The 20913-nt window shown below is 47.8% G+C and overlaps 1 protein-coding gene across 3 annotated transcripts in view; it reads left to right on the plus strand.

Annotated features, from left to right (window-relative positions):
• Window positions 1-826: 826 nt before the first annotated feature.
• Window positions 827-20913, plus strand: part of LOC119965336 (solute carrier family 22 member 5-like) — a 116017-nt gene continuing 95930 nt past the window's right edge. For all 3 annotated transcript variants that reach the window (XM_038795959.1, XM_038795960.1, XM_038795961.1), the window contains exons 1-2: window positions 827-1275; window positions 13657-13760. In XM_038795959.1, the coding sequence (XP_038651887.1) occupies window positions 886-1275; window positions 13657-13760 (494 nt within the window). In that variant the 5' untranslated portion in view covers window positions 827-885. The remainder of the gene's footprint in view (window positions 1276-13656; window positions 13761-20913) is intronic.

Below are 20913 nucleotides of genomic sequence, written 5' to 3' on the forward strand. Positions count from 1 at the left end.
CTATATTACACAAGGTAATATAACACTGAATGTGCTGCTTATTCGTTGAGTACTCCCTTGTTGTGTTACTTCCAAAGTGCATCACCTCACACTTTTCATGGTTAAATTCCATCTGCCACTGGTCTACCCGTCTGAACAATCCGTCTATATCTTCCTGAAACTTAGCCCCGCTTCTTCTGGTTTAGCACAGGGCTAAATAGCTGGCTTTGAAAGCAGACCAAGGCAGGCCAGCAGCACTGTTCACTTCCCGTACCAGCCTCCCTGAACAGGCGCCGGAATGTGGCGACTAGGGGCTTTTCACAGCAACTTCATTTGTAGCCTACTTGTGACAATACGTGATTTTCATTTCATTTTCATTTTTCACTGTCAACCAGCCGGCCAATATTTGTGTCACCTGCAAACTTACTTATCCCCTCACAGGAGCCGGAATGTGGCGACTAAGGGCTTTTCACAGTAACTTCATTGACGCCTACTTGTGTCAATAAGCGATTATTATTATTTTCTTCTATATTTTTTATATATATCACAACAATAAGGGACCCAGCCCTGATCCCTGTGGTAGACCAGTGACCAATTCTCTGCCCAATCGTGTTTCACGATTGCGCCTTGGGCCAAAGTAGAAACATGTCCCGTGTTTCTCTCTCCAGAAGAACAAAAATACTTCAATGTTGACAAACCAGTTTGTTATTGAAAGAAGAATGTGGTGAGATTGGGTGGAGCTCTGAGGGCCCGGTGAAGATTGGATGTATCGATGGAAACGATTGAGGTTGAAATGAACTTTGAAATAACTCCAGGCTATGGTTACACTCCGCCCCCGAAGGTAAATTGCTGCAGTTTGAGGAAGTCAGTCAGTCAGTCGCTCTCAGTCCTCCCGCTCTCACTAACATGCGGGATTACGATGAAATCACCGCTTTCCTGGGAGAATGGGGACCCTTCCAGAAAATGATCTTCTTCCTTTTGAGCCTCAGCGTCTTTCCCAACGGTTTCTGCGGAATGTCCATAGTTTTTGTCGGGGATGTTCCGGACCATCGCTGTTTAATTCCCGGGAATCTCAATCTGAGTGAAGCGTGGCTGAATCGGACTATCCCTCTGGAACAAGAAAGAGGCAAACTCCAGCACAGCCAGTGCAGACGGTACCGGTTGGATGTGATCAGGAATCTTTCAGCGACGTTTGCCGACCCAGATTCCATCAATATGTCTGAGGTGGAACAGGAGCCCTGTTTGGATGGTTGGGAGTACAGTAAGGATCAGTACATCTCCACCATCGTCAGCGACGTAAGTGGCTGAAGGAATACAGTTATTACAGTGGCAATAGTCGGTCTGAGAATTTGACCATAACTACCTGTGTGCTTCGCATTTGGGGACTGTCCCAAAGGTGCCTTGAGGAATCCCTCTTGGAAGTTCCCAGGAAGCGGTTACCTGAGATTGTCCAGAAGTTCGAATTTACCCTGGATAATTGCACTTTGCTGGGAACATTTAACTCATTAACATTGGGAGGTGCTGACAGTTTTACACTCATAATTAGTCTGATAGAGTGAGAAGGAAAAAATGCTTCTAAATTCAGAGTAATAATTTAGAAACCCCAGACCTCACCCCACACAGGACACCGCCCACTTGCCTTCCCACCTATTTTTGAGTCATCCACAAACTTGGCAAAAGTACATTCATTTCCTTTGTCCAATATGTATTGTTAATAATTGCACTCCCAGGACTGATCCCTGTGGCATACCACAGGTTACAGGTTGCCATCCTGAAACTGCTCCTCTTATCCCAACTCTCTAACTTCTATTAGTTAGCCAATTCAGTCCTTGCTCATATACTATCCTTGATATCATAGAATCCCTACAGTGTAAAAGGAGGCTATTCGGCCCATTGAGTCTGCACAGACCCTTTGAAAGAACACCCTTCCTAGGCCCAATCTCCCACCCTATCCCCATAACCCCATAATTAGCATAGCCAATCCACCTAATCTACACATCTTTTGACTGTTGGAGGAAACCGGAGCACCCAGAGCAAACCCATGTAGACAAGGTGGGAATGTGCAAAATCCACACAAACAGTCACCCAAGGTTGGAATCGAACCCAGGTCCCTGGCACTGTGTGGCAGCAGTGTTACCACTATGCTCTGTGCCCCATGGGCTCCCACATACTAAAGTCGTCTTTTATGCCTCCTGAACAGGCGCCGGAATGTGGCGACTGGGGGCTTTTCACAGTAACGGATGTTCCTGTCTTCCCACATGGAGTAAGAGGAGCAAACCAAGGCATTGAGCTCTCCTGCCATTACCTACCCCTTTAAATTATAATTTTGCAAGATGCTTGATATTATATTATATCCAATTCTTTATGGCCCTTTTTTCATTGTCCTCATTACAACCAATTATGCCCATTACAGATTATAAACAACAAAACATTTTTTCAAACTATAAGTGATAAATGTAAAAATTTACCAACCTCACCCACCACTTGCCAATCATCTCTCTCCCATGTGGCCTCAGATGCAGCAGGGAAAGACCAGTCTCTGAAGATTTAAAAGATACAAAGCAAGGAGAAAAAACAAAAGGCACTCGCTCTGCACCGATTTCCCAGTCTGTTTCAAATTCCTGAGTTTCAAACTCACTCTGGCTGTGTCTCACTCCGGATGTGGGGCGAAATTCTCCGACCCCACGCAGAGTCGGAGAATCGGCCGGCTGCGGCGTTAATCCCGCTCCCGCCGAGTTTTTTATTCTCCCAGCGGCCAAAAACCGGCGTTGTGCAAATCCCGCCGGCAGCCTCTGAAAACAGCTGGCGCCGGCGGGATGTCATTGATTTTTTACTTTGAACAAATCTCCGGCCCGCATGGGCCGAAGTCCCGCCGACGTGTCCACGGGTCACGTCGGCGAAAAACAGAGTAGCTTTAAAACGGCGTCAACCATTGATGATGGTTGACGCCGTTCATTGTCCGAGGGCAATTGGGGGGGGGGTGCGGCATTGGGGGGGGGGTGCGGCGTTGGGGGGGGTGCGGCGTTGGGGGGGGGTACGGCGTTGGGGGGGGGGGTGCGGCATTGAGGGGGGGTTGCGGCGTTTAGAGGGGGGTACCGGCATTGAGGGGGGGTTGCGGCGTTGAGAGGGGGGGTACCGGCGTTGAGAGAGGGGTGGGCGGCGTTGGAGGGGGTGGGGGGGGTTGGGGTAGGGGGCAGCGGCGTGCAGAGGGGGCGACGGTGCGTTGGCCCCGGCCATCCGTCGCCCCCCCCTGCACGCCGCTGCCCCCTACCCCAACCCCCCCTCACCACCCCTACCCCCTCCAACGCCGCCCCCCATCTCTCAACGCCGGTACCCCCCCCCTCCTCTCAACGCAGGTAACCCCCCCTCTCCTCTCCTCTCCTCTCAACTCAACGCCGCAACCCCCCCCTCTCCTCTCAACTCAATGCCGTAACCCCCTCCCCCCCTCCTCGCAACGCCGCAACCCCCTCCCCCCTCCTCTCAATGCAGGTAACCCCCCTCTCCCCTCTCCTCTCAACTCAACGCCGTAACCCCCTCCCCCCTCTCCTCAACGCAGGTAATCCCCCCTCTCCTCTCCTCTCCTCTCAACTCAAGGCCGCAACCCCCCCCCCCTCCTCTTAACTCAACGCCGCAACCCCCCTCTCCCCCCTCCTCTCAACGCAGGTAACCCCCTTCCCCCCCTCCTCTCAACGCAGGTAACCCCCTTCCCCCCCCTCCTCTCAACGCAGGTAACCCCCTTCCCACCCTCCTCTCAATGCAGGTAACCCCTTTCCCCCCCTCCTCTCAATGCAGGTAACCCCCTTCCCCCCCTCCTCTCAATGCAGATAACCCCTTTCCCCCCCCTCCTCTCAATGCAGGTAACCCCCTTCCCCCCCTCCTCTCAATGCAGGTAACCCCCTTCCCCCCCATCCTCTCAACGCAGGTAACCCCCTTCCCCCCCCTCCTCTCAACGCAGGTAACCCCCCTCTCCCCTCTCCTCGCAACTCGACGCCGCAACCTCCCTCCTCCCTCCCTCCCTCTCCCCCTCTCAACTCCGTAACCACCCCCCCCCCCACAAACGCCGGGTCTCTCTCTTCTCCTGCCCCCCCCCAAACGCCGGGTCTCTCCCTTCTCCTCCCCCCCCCCAAACGCCGGGTCTCTCTTCTCCTGCCCCCCCCCAAACGCCGGGTCTCTCCCTTCTCCTCCCCCCCCCCCAAACGCCGGGTCTCTCCCTTCTCCTCCCCCCCCCCAAACGCCGGGTCTCTCTTCCTCCTCCTCCCCCCCCAAACGCCGGGTCTCTCTTCCTCCTCCTCCCCCCCCCAAACGCCGGGTCTCTCCCTTCTCCTCCTCCCCCCCCCCCAAACGCCGGGTCTCTCCCTTCTCCTCCCCCCCCCCCCCCAAACGCCGGGTCTCTCCCTTCTCCTCCCCCCCCCCAAACGCCGGGTCTCTCTTCCTCCTCCCCCCCCAAACGCCGGGTCTCTCTTCCTCCTCCTCCCCCCCCCCAAACGCCGGGTCTCTCTTCCTCCTCCTCCCCCCCCCCCAAACGCCGGGTCTCTCTTCCTCCTCCCCCCCCAAACGCCGGGTCTCTCTTCCTCCTCCTCCCCCCCCCCAAACGCCGGGTCTCTCTTCCTCCTCCTCCTCCCCCCCCCACACGGCGGGTCTCTCCCTTCTCCCCCCCCCCCCCCCCAAACGCCGGGTCTCTCTTCCTCCTCCCCCCCCAAACGCCGGGTCTCTCTTCCTCCTCCTCCCCCCCCCCAAACGCCGATTCTCTCTTCCTCCTCCTCCTCCCCCCCCCAAACGCCGGGTCTCTCTTCCTCCTCCTCCCCCCCCCCCCCCCCCAAACGCCGGGTCTCTCTTCCTCCTCCTCCCCCCCCCCAAACGCCGGGTCTCTCTCTCAACACCACACAAACGCCAGGACTCGCCACTTCCGCAGCGGGTGAAACTGACGCGTATCGCGTCAGTCCGCTGCTGGCCCTTTCGGGAACGGAGATTACCGGCTTAAAAGAAGGCCCCGACGCCGGAGTCATCCGCACTGCCTTTTCCCGCCGGAAATGGGCGTCGCGTCGGTCTGCGGAGAATTTCGCCCGTGGTCTCTCCCACTGCTTGTGCGCAAAGCTCACTGTGAGTGCACTTTGAAGCCCCTTTCTTAAATAGAACTGCGATCACTCGCACCCCAGTTAAACTTCAAAAGAATGTCATCAATACCTCTTGCTTCCTAATCAGGTTTCAGATCTAAGATGATCTTAGACTCCCACCAAGCATGGACAAAGTCAAAGCCACCATCAAACACGTGAAGAATGGAAAAGCTGCAAGAGTGGTTGAGGTTCCAGTGGGAATTTAAAAATTTAGAGGAGAAGAGATCACCCATCATTTTCAACACCTGTTCCTGAAAATCTCAGACAGAGAAGTATTTCCTGCCGATATCAGGGATGCCATCTTCACCACCATCATTAAAAAATGAGACATAGCGGGCTGTGCAAATTACCAAAGAATCTCCCTACTCTCCTTCGCCGGGAAGATCATCGCTAGCGCCTTTTCCCACTCTCTAAAGAAATCCCTCTGGAAAGCCAGTGTGGCTTTGGACCAAACGCGTGGAACAGTGGACATGATTTTCACTGCTTGCCAACTTCAAGAAAAATGCCAGGTGCAACATCTGGCCTTCATCGGACTGACTGAGGCTTTTGACTCATTAAATTGGGAAGTGCTATGGAAGATACTGTCAAAGGCTGGATGTCCAGAGAAATTCATCAACATCCTCCGACTCCACCATGGTAAGATGTCGGTGACAGTCCTCACCAATGGAAATAAGACAGAAACATTTGAGGCCAAGCAGGGATGTGTCTCCGCCCCCACCCTTTTCTCCATCTTCAGCGCCACTATCCTTCCTCTTGTCAAGAACAAACTTCCCATGGACATCATCGACATAATTATTGGAAAAATCTTTCAATTGCAGGACCTTGAGAAGTACCGAGGATCAGAGGGACCTTGGTGTGAATGAACGCTGGTCCCTTAAGGTAGAAGCACATGTGGATACAATGGTTTAGAAGGCATGTGGTATATTTGCTTTTATCAGCTGAGGCACAGATTTTAGGAGCAGGGTGGCTATGGAGGAACTGTATAAAAAGTTGGCTCGGCCACAGCAAGAGTATTTGTGCAGTTCTGGAATCCACATTATGGGAGAGATGTGATAAGCACTGTAAAAGATGCAGAGGAGATTTACGAGGATGTTGCCTGGGCTGGAGAGTTTTAATTATGAAGAGAGATTGGATAAACAAGGGTTCTTTTCCTTGGAGCAGGGGAGACTGAGTGGGGGGGACATGATTCAGATGTATAAACCTGTGAGGTACATAGATAGTGTAGACAGGGAAAAACTTTCCATTGGTGCAGGGTAAAGACATTTAAGGTAAGGGGCAGGAGATTTAGAGGGGACATAAGGAAAAGCTTTTTCACCCAGAGGGTGGTGAAAGTCTGAAACTCACTGCCTGAAAGAATGGTGGAGACAGAGACCCTCATAACATTTAAGAAGTATTTAGATTTGAACATGCAATGCCATACAAGGCTATGGGCGAAGTGCTGGAAAATGGGATTAAATAGTTCGGTGGTTGTTTTTAACTGGTGTAGATGTGATGGACTGAAGCGCTTTTTCCTTGTTGTCGACCTCTATGACACAATCGATTGAAATCCAAGAAATCGATTGAACACTGACATAGCTCGCGGAACTTCAGTATGTGGATGACATCGCCTTCTCCACTCTCTCAGACGAGAATTTCCAAGCCATGCTTGACACCTTGCAGAAGCATACCAAAGAATTGGTCTTAGCCTCAATCTCAAGAAGGCTCAAGTCCATTGTCCCCGTGGCTGCATGGGTCTCACCCGCTACAACAGACAGAGCAGGTGTACTGTTGATCTCTCTGCCATGAAAAGACTATGGGCGCAATTCTCCGCACTCACGACGGTGCGGAGAATAGCGTGGCTCGTAAAATTTTACGGCCACGCTCGTCCGACGCCCTCCCGCTATTCTCCCCCCCCCCCCCACACCCGACTCCCGATACGAATCGCTGCCGCCGTTTTTTTACGGCCAGCAGCGATTCTCAGCTGTCCGATGGGCCGAGTTCCCAGCCCTTTACGGCTGTTTTTACGAACGGCAAACACACCTGGTCTGGCCGTTCGTAAAAACGGCCGTAAAGTGCCGATTTTTAAAACCATGGCACCGATTGGCACGGCAGTACCACAGCCGTGCCAAGGGTGCCATGGGCCCGCGATCGGTGGGCACCGATCGCGGGCAGCGGGTTTGATGCCTCTTTGTCCCTCCGCCGCCCCGCTGTATCACTTCGCGGTGCGGCTGAGGGGCATCCCGGCCCGCGCATGCGCGGGTTTCGCGCAAATGCACGATGACGTCATCCGCGCATGCGCGGGTTGGAGTCGTCCAATCCGCGCATGCGCGGCTGACGTCATATGACGCATCAGCCGGCGCAAACTCTGGCAAGCGGGCTTAACGAAATTCGGGCGGCATGCTCGCCCCGACCGGGGACAAGAATCGGGTCCCGGTCGGGGAGGGGGGGGGCTGGCGTCAAACCCGCCCGGATTTGACGCCAGCCTTACGATTTCTCCCTGTGTGGCAGAATCGCGCCCTATGTCTTGATCATTTGGTGAATTCAGAATTATAAATGTTCTCAGTAGTGAATGTAAACCTAATGTGCTTCTGTTTAAAGGTTTATTTATTAAGTCTTCAGGATGTTAAAGGGACAGCTTACGGATTACTTAGTGTTGTATTCTTTGGGGGTTGTATTTGAATTAATGGTTGCTCAGATGTTCACTGTTTGTTTTAAAAAGATTAACTTGAATTCATAGAATACACATTGTTTTGCTTTAAAAAATACTTGTCCATTTCTGTTGTACCACACCTGAAGAGTGGGCCATGTGCTCCCCACACAACAATCTATTGCTCCCCATACCACAATCTATGACAAGTTGTGGGTCAGGTGAATTCCATGATACACTTTGGGGTTCTCTAAACCCTGGCCCATAACACTAGTAACACTGCAATTAACACTGCAATGTTCTTTCTCTCGAGGGAGTGCAGCAAAGGTTTACCAGATTGATTCCAGGGATGGAGGAGAGATTGACTAGGTTGGGATTGTTCTCACTGGATTTCAGAAGAATGAGGGGGGATCTCATAGAGACTTATAAAATTCTAACAGGACTAGACAGGGTAGATTCAGGGAAGATGTTACCAATGATGTGTGTGTGCAGAACCAGGGGTCACAGCCTGAGGATTCAGGGTAAACCATTTTGCCCAGAGATAAGGAGACATTTCTTCACACAAAGAGTGGTGAGCCTGTGTAATTCATTACCACAGGAAGTAGATGATGCTAAAATTTTGAATATATTCAAGAGGCGGCTGGATATAGCACTTGAGGAGAATGGGATCAGAGGCTCTATTGAGTTGGATGATCAGTCATGATTGTGAAGAATGGTGGAGCAGGATCAAAGGGCAAAAAGGCCTCCTCCTGCTCCTATCTTCTATGTAATGACGTTACTGTGAAAAGCCCCTAGTCGCTACATTCCAGCGCCTGTTCGGATACACAGAGGGTGTATTCAGAATTCGCAGCTGGTACGAGAATTGAACCCGCGCTGCTAGCCTTGTTCTGCATCACAAACCAGCCCACAGAGTATTTAGCCCACTGAGCTAAACCAGTCCCACCACTGTATATGTCCAGAAATTGTTCAAGGTGACAGGGCAAGTTGAGAAAAGAGCTAAAAATCAAACAGAATCCTTTATAAGCATGCAGGATGCCAGGATGGAAGTGCCAAGGTGCCTGAGGGTAGTGTCAGGGCACTAACTGGCCCATGTCCCTCACCACTCAATGGCTATATTCCATGCCCCCTGTATAGCCATCAACACCGATTCTCATTTTTGAGAACCAATCGTGATTTGCACCAGTTTATCATCACTCTGCCTTAGTGGGGGATAAGACACATGTTTCAACCCACTAATTATATCTAATATGTTATAACGTATAGAAATCACATCACTGGCAGGGAAGATAAAAAAATTGAGATCTCATTGGCGCAAATCCGATTATGGCCCTCTAGTGAAATTGGGCAGCCAAAACAGGATACCTGCAGTGAGCAGGCCAGCTAAATCCTGCCCAATGTCATCCAAAATTCTGGAACTTGAACCAAGACCAATTAACCCATCTCTGCTGTGCTCATCAATGCATGAGAGTACTTGGTTAAACAATGTCTCAATTTTAAAACTGTTATGCTTTTGTCTAGAGTCTCCATGGTCTCACACGTCCCTCTCTATGGTATCTCCTTCAGTCCATAATCCTCCGAGATATCTTGTCTCATTTAATTCTGGCCTCTCGAGAATGATGACATTATCTTAATCACTCCATGATTCATGGCTGTACCTTTAGCTTTCTAGGCTTTAAACTCTGGAATTCCTTCTCTGAACTTCTTCAACTTTCTATCTTGCTTTTACTTCCATAAGACACTCCTTAAAACCCTTTGACCAAGTTCATCATTATTTGCCCAAATGGCTACTTCTGTTCCAAAGTTACAAAACTGGCATCACCCCAACACTTTGGAACATTGTCCAGGATGTCCTATTCATAAAACAACAGAACAAATCCACTCCACTCTCGATCATCAGCAATGTCATGGTAAGTATCCATGATGTGGAGATGCAAGTATCAGCAACAGTGCTGTCAAGTAGTTACTTACACAGCAAGGCCAGCATTTGTTTCCCATCTCTAAATGCCCTTGAACTAAAACATTTCAGATGGCAGTCAAGAATCAAGCATTGCTGTGGATGTGGAATTTTATACAGGTGTGACCACACCCTGGGCTAGTGTGTGGTCAATTCGAGCCCCACTTGTCCTGGAGTCATAACACTTGAATTAACTAATAATTCTAAGAAAAATACCCAACGTCTTTGGCCCTTGGCTGTCCAATAATCACAGTCACCAGGTTTGTAAGTTTCAACACAATTACCGTTTATTGATGACAATAACTATAATGAATCTGTCGCAAGTACAATTGGTTAACTATTATCTAATTCCTAATTCCCCACTTTAACTTTCCCCTCACCCTCTACACACACACACACACACACACATAAGGCAGACAAACACAGAGGGAAAGAAAAGGCTGAAAAAACATAAAAGAAAAAGTAAGTATTTGTTTCAGGTGGGTGTTTCCAATATACTGCTTATTTTCAAACATTGCTTTCAGTTCGGGGTTTTTACTACAGCCTCATTCAGGCTGTAGTTTTATGAATTCAGCACCCAAAGCCCTTCTGGAGAGAGAGAGTGACTGTGCTGGGACGGGATTCTCCAAAATGGGGCTACGTCCCCATGCCCACGAAAAAACGCGCATGAATCACTCTGGATGTACTTGGAGTAAGTCCAAGGTGATTCTCCGATTTTCAGGAGGTTTGCAGGGCCCTGCAGTGCTCCTCGCTGTTCCGGCTGCCATACAGGGCCCTGAACCTCAGGTCGTGGAATCACACATGTGCACGGCTCACACCACAGACCAGCACCAAGAACATAGCCCCCCCCCAGACTGCGCATGCCCAAGGATCGGTGAACCCGATTGGTAGCGTGAACCCGATTGGTAGCCTGGTCATCTTGGAGCCCCCCCCCCCTGTGAATGATCTCCTCTGCCCCCAACCTGGACGTCCGTGGACCGAGTCCACAGCTGCCACGCTGAGTGCCTGCCGGGTGCAACCATGAGAGAACCATGCCGGCGGGAACTCGGCAGCTGCACTTGGAGAATCGTCGCAGGGGCCTCTTTCAATGGCCACCGATCGGTGCCGCGTCGACTGCACATGCCCGATTGGCGGTGACTGTCCGGGGATCTCGGGTCTGACGCCCATTCTCCGCTTCCACGCTGCAGGTTCTCTGCAGCCTCAGGAATATAGCACTCACAACCTTTCTGGAGATGGAGAAGTAAGGTCTTTGCTTTCTGTGTCCTGAAGTCAAACTGAAACTCCTTGGGACATTCAAATATCCCACTTGACAGGATCCAACCACGCCTGTTAGCGGGCAGAGTATGACCATTTGGGCCAAATTACTGACTCCTGAGCAATCAATCAAATTGAGCCCCAGTCCATCTTCTCTCTGGTGCTGACAAGTCTGAAGCTCCTGTAACTTCTGAGTTCTTTCCTGAAACTTCTGAATTCCTCATTATTTCTGCTGCTTGACTGAATGATACCTGTCCATTAATCGCCCATGGTTCAAAACAATAATGGCAAAGTAAAAGAACGTGGAAATAAGGTAAATAACAGGAAGGACCCTGACAGTACCCCAGACCACAGCTGGAATTCTCCGTCCGCTCATACTGACGAGATTCTATGACCCCGCTGCAATGAATGAAGTTTTGACTGAGCGCCAAATTCTCTGTCCCCGCTGACAGCGGTGGTGGGGCGAACTCGAATTGGAGAATGGCCGCCCAGATTTCCTTCCCTCGAGGACATTAATGAACTAGATGGGTTTTTCTGACAATTGATAATAGTTTCATAGTCACCATTGCTGAAACAAGCTTCTTCCGGTGGCACAGTGGTTAGCACTGTTGCTTTACAACGCCAGGATCCCAGGTTCGATTCCCGACTTGGGTCGCTGTCTGTGTAGAGTCTCCACATTCTCCCTGTATCTGCGTGGGTTTCCTCCGGGTGCTCCGGTTTCCTCCCACAAGTCCCAAAAGACATGTTTGTTAGGTGAATTGGACATTCTGAATTCTCCCTTAGTGTACCCGAACAGGCGCTGGAATGTGGTGTCTCGGATTTTTACTGTGATTTCATTGCAGTGTTAATGTAAGCCTACTTTTGACACCAATAAAGATCATTATTAATTGAATTTAAATTGCAATGCCTGTCATGTAGGATTGGAGTCCATATACTCAGAACCTCGGCAACTAGATTTTGAGCCAGCAACATTATCATTGCACCACTGTCTCACCCAGTGTTGATTCATGTACAATCTTCAGCATCATTCAAACCTCTCTAAATAGTCTAGGAGTCGGTTCCCTGTGCAGGAGCTAGACAATGATTATCTTCAATAAGAGCGAATCTAATCATCTCCCCATGATATTTAATAGTAATATCCACATTGAAACCCCCACTATACAGGGGGTTTCCATTGAGCAGATACTGAAAGAGATGAGACGTATAAACGCTGTGGCTACCAGAGCAGGTCAGAGGCTGGGAATTCTGCAGTAAGTAACTCCTCTGTCTACAAGGCTCAAGTGAGGAGGTTGACTGAATGCTCTCCATTTGCCTGGATGAGTGCAGCTCCAACAACACTCAAGAAGCTAAACACCCTTCACGAAAGTAGTTGATAGTCTTGTACCTCCTGCACCCTCTTAAAGATTCACTCCCCCCACCACTAATGCAGAGTGTCAGTTGTGTATACCATTTACATGGTGCACTGCAGTAACTTGATGAGACTCCTTCAACAGCACCTTCCAAATACACATCTACCACCTCGGAGCACAAGCCTGAGAAACCAATCCCTGCAAATGCACAGAATCACAGAATAATACAGTGCACAAGTGGCCCTTTAGCCCATCGTGTCTGTACTAGCACATGCAAAACACCTGACCTGTCCATCAAATCCCATTTGCCAGCACTTGGCCTTGAATGTTATGGCATGCCAAGTACATCCAGGTACATTTTAAAGGATGTGAGGCAACACGCTTCTACCACCTCCCAGACCATCATGACCCTCTGAGGAAAAGTTTTTTTCCCCTCAAGTCCCCCCATGCATTGGCTACTTCCTTGTCACATTACTCCTTCCAAAGTGTATAACCTCACTCTTTTCAGGGTCAAATTCTACCTGCCACTCTTCTGCCTATTTGACCATCCCAACTGTATCTTCCTGCATCCCAACACTCTCAGCCTCACTTTCAACCACCCGGCCTATCTTTGTGTCATCCGCAAACTTACTGATCCTACCCCCACCACATAGTCATCTATGTCATTCGTACAAATGACAAACAATAGGGGACCCAGCACAGTACGTCACTGGATACTGGCTTCCAGACACTAAAGCAGCTATCTGCCATCACTCTCTGTCTCCAACAGCTCAGCCAATTTTGAATCCACCTTATGAAATTACCATGTATCCCATGTGCATTTGCCTTCTTTATACGTCTCCTATGTGGGACCTTGTCAAAGTTCCACTCCAAGCCTCACACCATCCTTGGATCTTTATTACATTTCCTTAACTTTTGCTGGATAGAAATCCTGGAACCTCTTCCTAACAATACTGTGGGTGCATCTGAAGGAGCTGCAGTGTAATGATTCAAGAAGGCGACTCACCCCAAGTTTTCAAGGACAGTTGGAGCTGGGCAACATATGTTAACCTTACCGAGGAATTCCACATTCACTGAAAGAATTAAAGAAATTTGGCTCAATGTCATATTTGGTTCAATAACAGCCCTGTAAAACATTTTGGAATATGTTATTCTTCCAAAAACACATTAGAAATACAAGTTATTGTGGTTATTGTCGCAGTCACTGATTAAAGGTGCAAATGGTGCAATTGGCGCAGGCTGATATTGCTTCAGTGAGCCAAATAAGCTTTATCCTGTACCTCATTTTGTGCATGTTTAGATCCAATACAGTAATAAAGATTGTCTGTAATTATCTTTAAATTACATATAAAAATGTTTTCATTCATTTCTACATTTCAGTGGGACTTGGTGTGTGACAACCACTGGAAAGGGCCGTTTGCTATGTCCGTATTCTTCATCGGAGTGCTGTCTGGTTCCTTTATTTCTGGACAGTTGTCAGATAGGTGAGTTATTTCTGTTATTGAACTCTGCAAGAAGACATTTTCAAAACAGTTATTAGCCTCTCAGACCCGACAAGCAGCATGGTTTTGTATGGGGAAGGTCATGAATCACCAACTTGATTGAGTTGTTGGAAAAGGTGACAAAGAAAATTGATGAGGGAAGGGCTGTGGATGTAGTTTATATAGACTTTAGTAAGGCATTTGACAAGGTGCCACATAGCAGACTGGCACAAAAACTAAAGTCACATAGGATTCGTTCTGAGCTGTCTAGGTGGATACAGAACTGGCTTGGTTATAGAAGACAGAGTAGCGGTGGAAGGGTGTTTTTCTGAATGGAAATCTTAACTAGTAGTGTTCGAGCAGGGATCAGTGCTGGGACCACTGTTGTTTGTAGTTTATATGAATGATCTGGAGGAAAATATGGATGGTCTGATTAATAAGCTTGTGGATGACACAAAGATTGGCTGAGTTGCTGCTAGTGCCGAGGATTGTCAGAGGATACAACAAGATATAGATAGATTGAAGACTTGGGCACAGAAATGGCAGATGGAGTTTAATCAGGACAAATGTGAGGTGGTGCATTTTGGAGGGAGAGAGTGTGAAGAAAGTTCACCAGGATGTTGCCTGGTTTTGAGATTGTTGCCTATGAGGAGAGGTTGAATAAGCTAGGAGTATCTTCACTGGATAAACGGAGGCTGAGGGGACACCTGACAGAGCTCTACAGGATTATGAGAGGTATAGACAGGGTGGCAGTCAGAGGCTTTTTCCAAGGTTGGAAGTATCAATTACAAGCAGGCACAAGTTCAAGATGAGAGGGGGAAAGTTTAAGGGAGATGTGCGGGATAGGTTTTTCACGCAGAGAGTGGTGGGTGTCAGAGGATGTGGTTGAAGCAGGTACATTAGCAATATTTTATAGGCATCTGGATGGGTCCATTAATAAGGAGGAAATAGAGGGATAAGGACCGAGAAAGGTAGGTTTTTTTTAGTTAGGACATCATGATCAGCATATGCTTGGAGGGCCGAAGGGTCTGTTCCTGAGCTGGACAGCATTGATAAAATAGGAGCAGAGGATTTACCTCACTGTTTGTGTTGCATTCCCACCAACCTATCATTTAATTCTTGGATTTTACAAGGCATGTGGGAACTTGCTGTACGCAGGTGACGCCCTCACAAATGTTGAAAATTCCAGCTGTGGAGATACCATTCATACCCAAAGAGATTTTTACCTGAGATTGTGAATTGTGCGCCATACCGATTGTGCTGGGGAAAGCTATTTCTAACTGGATCGTCTGCCCGTTACGATGCCTTTTAAGATGGGCTGGTTTAGCTCAGTGTGCTAGACAGCTGGTTTGCAATGCAGAACAAGGCCAGCAGCGCAGGTACTATTTCAAAGAGCAGCAGAGTTATCTCCCGGTGTGCTGCACAGCATCTTTCTCTCAATCAACAATGCGAATAAGATTATCTGTTTATTATCACATTGTTGTTTGTAGGAACTTAATATATGCAAATTAGCTGCGTCATTTCCTACATTACACTTCAAAAGCACTTAAATGACTACGAAGTGTTTTGAGATATGTGGTGGTTGTAAAAGTTAATATATATAAATGTAAGTCTTTCTTTTAAATGAAAAGGAAATTTTGGTACTTCACACCAGCCAAGCTTCCTGCTCTTCCCCTGGGTGTAGGTGGGAGGAATCCTGGAAAACAGCTCGTGACTCATGCTGTGGTCACACAAGCTTGCTAGTTGCATCAAGGTTGCCTTCCTTGCCTCCCGCCTTCACATCACACACCCGCCCCAAATTAATTTGGGGCTGCTCTTTATTTTTTAAAATGTTTAACTGCTGACTATTGATTTTGTTCTGTGCTGGGGACATTAATAGGGTAGGAAAAAAATGACTTGTAAGAAAAAGGTGAAAAGATAACTACATTCTTTTTGTGAGGGGCAATGAAAGGAGTTCACACCGAGTTGTGGAGAAAAACAAAACTCATTTTATTTAACACGTTAACCATTTTGTACAGTTCCAATAATTCCCTACTGGGTCTTCTTTAGTCGGTGCCTGACTGGCCGTCTGTATTTATGCAAAGACGCATGAACTTGTTAAGGGTTGCCTGCCCGCTTATTGGGGAGCTCATATTCCACAAGCTCCATGGCGTAGTGGATCATCCCTACCATGTGAGAACTGTGAGGTATATAACATCCTTCCACTCCAGGGTTCGAAGAATTCTCCGTAGACTCTGGCAAGGGAGGCGCCTGACCCTCTTGACATTTGGCTGGGTGTTGGGCAGAGTATATCTCGAGGGCGAACGCCAATATCGGAACAAACATTGTGGTGCCTGCAGTTCCATAGGCTGTAGATCCAAGGTTTCCCATTGGAGGTGGTATGTAAGTACAAGGGGGAGATAGAGAACCTAGTGACATGGTGCAACAAGAACAATCTCTGCCACAATGTCAGAAAAACTAAGGATCTGGTCATTGACTTCAGGAAGTGAAGTGTAGGGGCAGCACTGGTGGTGTAGTGGTTTAGCACTGTTGCCTCACAGCGCCGAGGTCCCAGGTTCGATCCTGGCTCTGGGTCACTGTCCATGTGGAGTTTGCACATTCTCCCCGTGTTTGCGTGGGTTTCGTCCCCACAACCCAAAGATGTGCAGGGTAGGTGGATTGGCCACGTTAAATTGCCCCTTAATTGGAAAAAATGAATTGGGTACTCTAAATTTATTTTAAAGAAATAAAAATAGGAAGTGAAGTGTCATACACACCCCTGTCTGTATCAAAGGTGACGAGGTGGAGATGATTGACAGCTTCAAATTCCGAGGTGTACACATCACCAACAATCTATCCTGGTCCATTCATGTCAACGCTACGACCAAGAAAGCACAATCCTCAGGGAACTGAGGAAATTCAGCACGTCCACATTGACTGGAACTATTTTTTACAGATGCACCATAGAAAGCATCCTATCTGGCTGCATCATTACATGGTATGGCAAATGCTCGGCTCAGGACCATAAGAAACTACAGAGCCGTGAACACCGCCCAATCCATCACGCAAACTTGCCTCCCATCCATTGACTCTGTCTACACCTCCCTTAGGAAAATGGGCAGAATAATCAAAAACCCCTCCCACCCGGGTTATTCTCTCTTCCAAACTCTTCCATCAGGCAGGAGACAGAAAAGTCTGAGAACACGCACTAACAGATTCAAAAACAGCTTCTTCCCCGCTTTTACAAGACTCCTGAATGACCCTCTTATGGACTGAATTGTACACTTCAACAGGTGTTTATGTATTTACATTGTGTATTTATCCTATGTCCTATGTTTTTCATGTATCGAATGATCTGCCTAGACTGTGTGCAGAACAATACTTTTCACTGTATTTCGGTACACGTAACAATAAATCTAAATCTAAATCTAACCCTTACAATATTTAAAAAGCATTTAGATGAGCACTGAAATGCCATAGCATACAAGGCTATGGGCCAAGTGCTGGAAAATGAGATTAGAATAGCTTGATAGCTGACACAGACATAATGGGCTGAAGGGCCTCTTTGCTGTAAAACCCTGTGACTCCTTTACAAAATAATTTGTGTATGAGAGTGAAAGGACAGTGAATATTTGTAACTGGCATTTTATTTCTATATCTCTGACAATCAGGCATTCTGGCCATGGAGTTGGGAGTGGAGTGAGCATGTGAACTTATGTGTGTTCAAACCGAGATGATTAAATGGATGCATGCCAATGCATGAGTGGGTGTTTTTGGATAAAACCAATGTTCTCAGGATGTGGGCAATAATGATCAGACTGCATTTATTGATCTGAGTGGACCTTTGCGCGATTTCTACTGTTACGATCACAGTTGATGTTCGGACTGTGAGGGAAGATCCCAGAATGCAACTCTGGCTCAACAGAATGTGCTTTTTACTTTTTTAAAATAAAAGGCGGAGGAGCAGATTCCGTTCTGAACCGAAGTTGGTGTCTGTGGATTTCTCCTCAGAATACCCCCAGATGATTCTTATCCCATGAGCCACCTTATCTCACTGAACTCTGGCTTCCATAGAACCATGAAATCATAGAATCCTAGAAATCCTGCAGTGCAGAAGGAGGCCATTTGGTCCATTGAGTCTGCACCGACCCTCTGAAAGAGCACCCTACCTAGACTCACTCCCCGCCATATTCCCATAACCCCACACAGGTGATTTCAATTCCACTTTCAGAAGGCACTTTCAAGTCCTCTTTTAAATTATGCTTTCCACCCCGGCTGCTTCCATGAAGGTTTCGCTTTCAGATTTAACACCTCACCTTTCCGGTTTCCTTTGTCTTTAAGGCTTTTACCCAAACTCTATGGCACCTGCTGTCCTGTTTTTTCCCATGTAGAGGTCATGCATTTGGAAGTTCTGTTGAAGGAGCCTTGCCAAGTTGCTGCAGGGCATCTGCCTCAGTGTGCTGGAGTTGGAGGAAATGAATTGGGATGTGTTTCCAAGCTTTTGCTGTCCTTGGCATTCAAGGTGGTAGAAGACACATGTTTGGAAGGTGCCTTTAAAAGGAGCTTTGGTAAATTGCTGCAAGTGCATCTTGTACACACACTGCTGCCTCTGTGTACCAGTGATGGAGAGAGTGAATGTTTAAGCTGGTACTTAGCATGCTGATCAAGCCAGCTACTCTGTTCTGAATGTTGTTGGGACTCATGGGAGTTCTTGGAGCTGCACTTAACCAAGAAAGTGGAGAGTATTCGATCACACTCCTGACTCCTAAAAAAACCTACCCTTTCTCGGTCCATATCCCTATATTTCCTCCCTATTCATATATCCATCTAGATGCCTCTTAAATGTTGCTAATGTGCCAGCACCCACCACTCGCTGCGTAGAAAACCGACCTGGCACATCTCCCTTAAACGTTCCCCCTCTCACCTTGAACCTGTGCCGGCTTGTAATTGACACTTCCACCCTTGGAAAAAGCCTCTGACTGTCCACCCTTTCTATGTCGCTCATAACTTTGGAGACCTCTATCAGGTCTCCCCTCAGATTCCGTCTTTCCAGTGAAAACAATCTTAGTTTGTTTCACCTCACCTCATAGTCAACACCCTTGAGACCAGGCAACATCCTGGTGAACGTTCTTTGCACTCTCTCCAAAGCTTCCACTTCCTTCTGATAATGTGGTGACCAAGCAATACTCCAAATGTGACCTAATCAAGGTTTTATATAGCTGCAACATGATTTCCCAACTCTTGTACTCAATGCCCTAGCTGATGAAGGCAAGCATGCCATATGCCTTCTTAGTAAGAAGTCTTACAACACCAGGTTAAAGTCCAACAGGTTTGTTTCAAACACGAGCTTTCGGAGCACGGCTCCTTCTTCAGGTGAAGGAGCCGTGCTCCGAAAGCTCGTGTTTGAAACAAACCTGTTGGACTTTAACCTGGTGTTGTAAGACTTCTTACTGTGCTCACCCCAGTCCAACGCCGGCATCTCCACATCATATGCCTTCTTAGTCACCTTGATCAACTGCGTTGCCACTTTTAGGGAACTGTGGACCTGAACGCCCAGATCCCTCTGTATGTTAATGTTCCTAAGGGTTCTGCCATTTACAGTATAATTCATACCTAGATTTGATCCTCCAAAATGCATCACCTCACATTTGTCCTGATTAAACTCCATCTGCCATTTCTGTGCCCAAGTCTTTATTTTATCTATAGCCTGTTGTATCCTCTGCCAATCCTCAGCATTATCAGCCGATCTTCATGTCATCCGCAAAATTATTAATCAGACCACCACATTTTACTCCAGATCATTTATTTATACAACAAACCACAGAGGCCCAGTACTGATCCCTGTGGAACACCACTACCGACAGATCTCCATTCAGAAGAACACCCTCCCATCGCTACTTTCTGTCTTCTATAACCAAGCCAGTTCTGTATCCATCTAGCCAGCCCACCCCGAATCCCATGTGACTTTAGTTTTTGTACCATTCTGCCATGTGGCACCTTGTCAAACACCTTACTAAAGTCCATATAAACTACATCCACACCCTTCCCTCATCAGTTTTCTTTGTCACCGCTTCCAAACTATCAATAAAGTTGGTGAGACATGACCTTCCCCGTACAAAGCCATGCTGCCAGTCACTAACTCATTCATTTTTCTCTAAATGTGCATACTTGACAGGTGTTTCCAGAAGCTGGGACTGATCCCTGGAATCGAGATCACTGGTATTCCTTCCTGAAGCTCCCTTACCGGGCCTCCTCTTGCTATAGGGTTTTCTCAAATAATTGAGTCCCTTCAAGTAAGTCTCTTCTGAGCAAGGGGCTCTTGGGCCTTGCATCTATGATACATTTCTTGAAGTAAGCCTTCAGGGTATCTTTGAAGCGTTTCCTTGTCCTCTTCTTCAGGGACCTTCCTTGAGATGGGCGACAAAGATAAGATTTGTTTTGGCAGTCAGGACTCTGACATCGCAAGAAAATGGTCAGTCCAGCGGAGTTGGTTTTGGATGATCAGAGTTTCTGAGCCATCCAGGAGAGTTGGGAGGATGACTGCCTTGTGCACGATAAGCATAGGTGTCATGTTTTTTGAAGACTCTCATCATTAGGCTTCTGAAGGCCATGCTCGTGGATTGGATATGATGTTGGATCTCTGCAACAATGTCAACCTTAGATGAAATGCACGTCTCCAGCTAGGGGAAATCTTCCAAGTTTGCGAGGGTTTCTCCATTGATCTTAGTAGAGGGAGTGATCGGATCTTGCCCTGGGGTGGGTTGATAAACAACTTGTGTCTTCTTGAGTTTGAGGTTGAGACTAATTCTTTGGTATGCTTCCGCGAAGGTACCAAGCATGGCTTGGGGATTCTCTTCTGAGTGGAGATGGCATTGTCATCCAGGTACTGAAGTTCCACAAGCAATTTCAGTGTTTTGTTCTTGTCAGTCAACCAGTTGAGGTTGAAAAGTTTTCCATTCACCCTGTAAACGATGTCCACTCCAGTGGGTCGCTTGTTCTTGACAAAGTGAAGGATAGTGGTGATGAAAATGGAGAAAAGGGTGGGGGCGGAGACACATCCCTACTTGACTCCAGTCTTGACCTTAAATGTTTCTGTCTTATTTCCGCTGGTGAGGACAGTTGCCGACATCTTGTCATGCAGGAGTTGGAGGATGCTGATGAATTTCTCTGGACAGCC

The sequence above is a fragment of the Scyliorhinus canicula genome, chromosome 4 (genome assembly GCF_902713615.1).
Source record: "Scyliorhinus canicula chromosome 4, sScyCan1.1, whole genome shotgun sequence".
NCBI classification, from domain to species: domain Eukaryota; kingdom Metazoa; phylum Chordata; class Chondrichthyes; order Carcharhiniformes; family Scyliorhinidae; genus Scyliorhinus; species Scyliorhinus canicula.